Here is a 4,480-nt window from a genome sequence, read left to right as displayed (position 1 = left end):
GCTCCCGATCGGGCTAAGCATTCTATCGCCATGGCAACCATCAGTATCCGGCGGCCGGCGGGCCCCCCATCTCTGCGCCGGGAGTGTCGGATGAACGGATGATCCGACAGTCTCGGCGCAGAGATGGGGGGCCCGCTGGGTACCGATCCGGCGCTGGGACTGTGCTGGGCCCCCTAGAGGCCCAAGGCCCTGGTGCGTCCGCACCGCCTGCACCGGCGGTAGTTCCGCCACTGGTCACATTGCATTTCCCCCACCTACCTCGTCTCCCCAACTGTCCTGAATCGTAGGGCTCTTCTCCCCACAGGCTGCTGCTATTTTTTTTGAATTTGACAGGATCTCTGAATGGAGAGACTACAAGTCCCATCAGCCACTGTAGCAGAGGAACTTGTAGTTCTCCATGGAATAATTGTGTGGGGATGTCATCATGCTTGTAGTCCATTCATTCCTTCTCATGTCCATGTTACTGAATGCCTGTACTTGGGTACAGAAAGGGATGGGAGAATCTGCAGAACATTGCATCTGTGATCAACTGATCGTGGTTGCAATGCTTTACTGGCTCCAATTCAAAATAAATCCCATAAATAAATAAAGTTCTCATTTTTTCATTTTATGATGAAGTGTACATTTTATATTTTTTCCACATGGTGGACTTCACCTTTAATGCTTTTTTTAAGCACCTCTGCTTTATAACTAGACCCCTGTCCATTTCTATTACCTTCAGAGAGAAGGTAAATCCAGTGGCAGACCTAATAACCAAAGGGCCCTGGTGCAAGATTTTATCTTAGGCCCCCCTCCCTCCCCTCCTGTTCACATCTTTGCAGTCTCCTCCCTGCAAAGATGTGAACAGATAAGGGGGCTCACGGGCAGAGTGTATTATTATTTTATGTGTGTGGGGTGTTAATAAGGGGGGAGTGTATTATTATTTTATGTGTGTGGGGGGGTTAATAAAGGGGGAGTGTATTATTATTTTATGTGTGGGGGGCAGGGGCGTCCTGAGGTCAGGGCACCCCCCCACGTGACGCCACTGGTGGGGGGGTTAATAAGGGGGAGTGTATTATTTTATGTGTGGGAGGGTTAATAAGGGGGAGTGTATTATTTCCACTCTGTTAAACCATTCCTTCAAAGTAGGGACGTCAGCTGTTTTCCAATGTAAAGCAATTAAAACCCTAGCTGCGTTCAAGAGAGATCAACAACTTTTTATATGTAGACAGTGGAATTGTAGTGGCATGAAGGAGGCATATCGATGGTTCCAAGGGTAGAGAGATGTTAGTAATTTTCTCAACACCTTGAACAATCGGTTTCCAGAATGGCCTAAGCCGAGGACAAGACCGCCAAATATGTAAATAGGAGCCAGTAGCCGCACATCCCCTCCAACAAGTAGCTACGCTTAGGGAATGCATTGCATGTACTCGGTCCGGTGTATAATACCATCTTGCCAAAAAGCAAAATGTTGTATCAGTTACCAAGGTACTAATGGATAAACTGGAGTTGGCACGTAATATACCTTGCTTTTGCAAGTCGGTCCATGTAACTTGCGTAAGATACTGTGGAAATGTTTGGGAGAATAGTTCCAGCAAAATCGAATATATTCCTGACACGCCATGTCACGGTGGTTCTGACACAGATAAGAGTTTTTCCATAGGTGCTAAGTCAGACATAGTGCGCAAAGGTTTCGGTAATGAGGCCACAAAATGCCACAGTTGCCTATATCTCCACCAATCCAGTGGATATATCCCCCAGCGCTCTTGCAGTTGTGGCAACTAATATAATTGCGACCCATGCCACACCTGCGAAAGCGTCGGAGGCGGGCGAGTTGTCCTATCAAGAAAACCTTGAGGTTCCGGCATAAAAAAAGGAGTGTCCTGTCAAAGGCATCAAAGGGGTTATAATTACCCACCAAACGTGGGTATAATTTATCCCATATTTTCAGAGTGTGATGAGTCAGGGGGGAGGTGTTTGGACCCAGAAGTCTAAACACACCGGAGTTAAGGCCGGGGCAGGGTAGGGGTTAGGTGGGGCAACTAGTGGCGAGTAAGCTCAGGACTTGACATTTTGAGCCCTGGTGTAGATACTGTTGTATTGAATAAGGTAGAGAATAAAGCCTTGGCTTCCTTCCTGGTTTAGCCAAGCCATGTGCAGCATGCATTTCAGACTGTGTGCTTGTGTTTCTCTGTGAAGCTGTGCAAGAAGTTCGAACATGTAGTACTGATTAGAGGGTCCTGCATTTGGGTCACTCGCCACTTGTGTAGATTACTTTCACCTCTTACTGAATATGTGAAATCTACTCTGAACATTGATACAGCAGCAATAGAAATATAGAATAAGGTCTTTAAATTGACTTGCACTAATGTTCAGGTACTAACTTTAAATACAAACATTTAGGTGTTTTTATTAAAATAGCTAAAATTACAGCAGGAATGCAATTTTCTTAGTTATATGTGATCATACGTAGGGCGGCAGCTAAGCTAACTATTTCCATAATCGATTAGTTAGCCGATTGTTAACTTTGATTAATCTGATAACATTAAAAAATGAATACCGTTATTTATTTCACATAAAATACACAAATTATTTTTTTTAACTTATTTTTTTTCTTTAATTGCTGGGTGCAATAGCCAGCCTGCTATTGGATATTTTAAAATGCAATAGCCAATAGCAGGTTGGCTATTGCACCCGCCCAATGCCTGCTGTCAATCAGCAGAGGAGGACCTGAAGGAGAAAGTTCTCCATCAGGCCCCTCCTTTGCTGAATGACAGCAAGCAGTGGGCGGGTGCAATAGCCAGTCTGCTATTGCATTTAAAATATCCAATAGCAGGCTGGGTATTGTTCCCAGCCTGTAGATGCAGAGGAGGCACGGGGGCAGGGCAGAGGAGGCACAGGGGCGGGGAAGAGGAGACACGGAAGAGGCGACATGGGGTGGCAGTGCAGCTACGGAGGGCAGGGGGGAAAATGCAGTCACTCCTCCCCCTGGTGCCAGCTGCAGTGGTGTGTCCCTGCCGATACAGGCGAGGAGAGCAGCGGGGATTAAAAGGGACACAGACCGCTGCAGCCAGCACTAGCGGGGAGGAGAGCGGAGGCAACTAATCGTAAATCAACTAATCGATGATGAGAACGCTTCTCATTATCGATTATGATCAATTAGTTGTTGCAGCCCTAATCATATGATGGAAAAATGCAGTTGTAGAAATGATTTATGATGGAAATTACTCTTTTTAAACTCATACAATATGAGTTATGTGCATAGGGAGAACTGTATATTGATACACTCCCATAATCCATACTGCTTATCTGCTGATATGCTGCTAATACTTACAGTCTTCTTTTAAAATGCTAGCCGGAGGGTGATTTCTTCCTCTCTCCCGGGTCCCTGTTGTCACTTCCCCCTACCAGTCCCAGCCACAGAGGAGAGAAAAAGAGGGAGGGTCGAGGGACCCAGTGACAGCGCCACCCGCTGCAAGTAATGCGGCTTTCTAGCCACACGTTCGGTGAGAATAATGTGCCCGGGTGTGGAGTGAGCTCATACCCGGGCACAGGATTTCAAACCCGGACGGCCTGGGTGAATCCCGGACGGGTGGCATGGTTACGTAAGGGGTGGAGGAGCTAGCCAGCACAGGCATCAATGACATGCTCCCTGAAGAGGAGAGGGCTGTGACATGAAAGGAGAGAGGTGACTGTGCTTGGTACTTGACTCTCCTACAGAAGTCAAATTTTTAAAGAAAAAAAAAAGTCCAAATGCACACTGCAAGAGAATACGAAATAATTTATTGAAAGGAAACCACAGTAATAAAAATGGCTGCTTAGTTTGTGCTTTTCCTGCATTACACTCAGTGACAGGGTCTTTTTACAAGCCATTCGAGCTTGGTGACAGCCACACGAACTTGACCCCGCCTACTTTTTTTAGCGGCGCAAGAACTTGGTGCGCTCACGTGGCAGGCTGACGTCTAGCCCGTTCACATGACGCCGACGTCATCACAGGTCCTTCAGCTAGCTTAGAAGTTGAGGTTCTACTCAATTTGCACCTAATGGTAGAGTGCGTCCTGTCACCGTCAAACCGCCGCTAACCAATACACCCAGCCCATAGGCTTCCCTTAGGAAAGGACGGCCCGTTAGGCCGCTCTTGGATCCCGGGTGATTATACATTAGCCTTATGCCGAGTCGGGGACCGTGGGAGTCGCCTTGTGACATGACTGATCAGTGGCGGCTGGATGTGTGACAGGTAAACACACGTGTGTGCGGATCTCGTAGTGCCGGCATCGGTGTCCGAGTGACATCGCCGAAATCCTGCCTCTCCCCTACGTCCAACGGTTATCATGGCAGGCGGAGGAGGACAGGGCTGCGAAGGGAGCAGCCAGAGCGAACGTGACCGCCAGTACTGCGAGTTGTGCGGGAAGATGGAGAACCTACTACGCTGCGGCCGCTGTCGGAGCTCGTTCTACTGCAGCAAGGAACACCAGCGACAGGATTGGAAGAAGCACAAGCT

The 4,480-nt window shown here is 47.8% G+C and overlaps 1 protein-coding gene across 1 annotated transcript in view; it reads left to right on the top strand.

The window, feature by feature from the left end:
* Positions 1-4,269: 4,269 nt before the first annotated feature.
* Positions 4,270-4,480, top strand: part of EGLN1 (egl-9 family hypoxia inducible factor 1) — a 17,239-nt gene continuing 17,028 nt past the window's right edge. The window contains exon 1 of the mRNA XM_018559552.1: positions 4,270-4,478. Coding sequence (XP_018415054.1) covers positions 4,311-4,478 — 168 coding nt within the window. The 5' untranslated portion in view covers positions 4,270-4,310. The remainder of the gene's footprint in view (positions 4,479-4,480) is intronic.

Source organism: Nanorana parkeri, unplaced genomic scaffold, assembly GCF_000935625.1.
Source record: "Nanorana parkeri isolate BGI_ZX_2015 unplaced genomic scaffold, ASM93562v1 scaffold402, whole genome shotgun sequence".
In the NCBI taxonomy this organism is placed as follows: Eukaryota; Metazoa; Chordata; class Amphibia; order Anura; family Dicroglossidae; genus Nanorana; species Nanorana parkeri.
The sequence above is the reverse complement of the archived record's forward strand: the minus strand, read 5'-3'. Positions and strand labels throughout refer to the sequence as shown.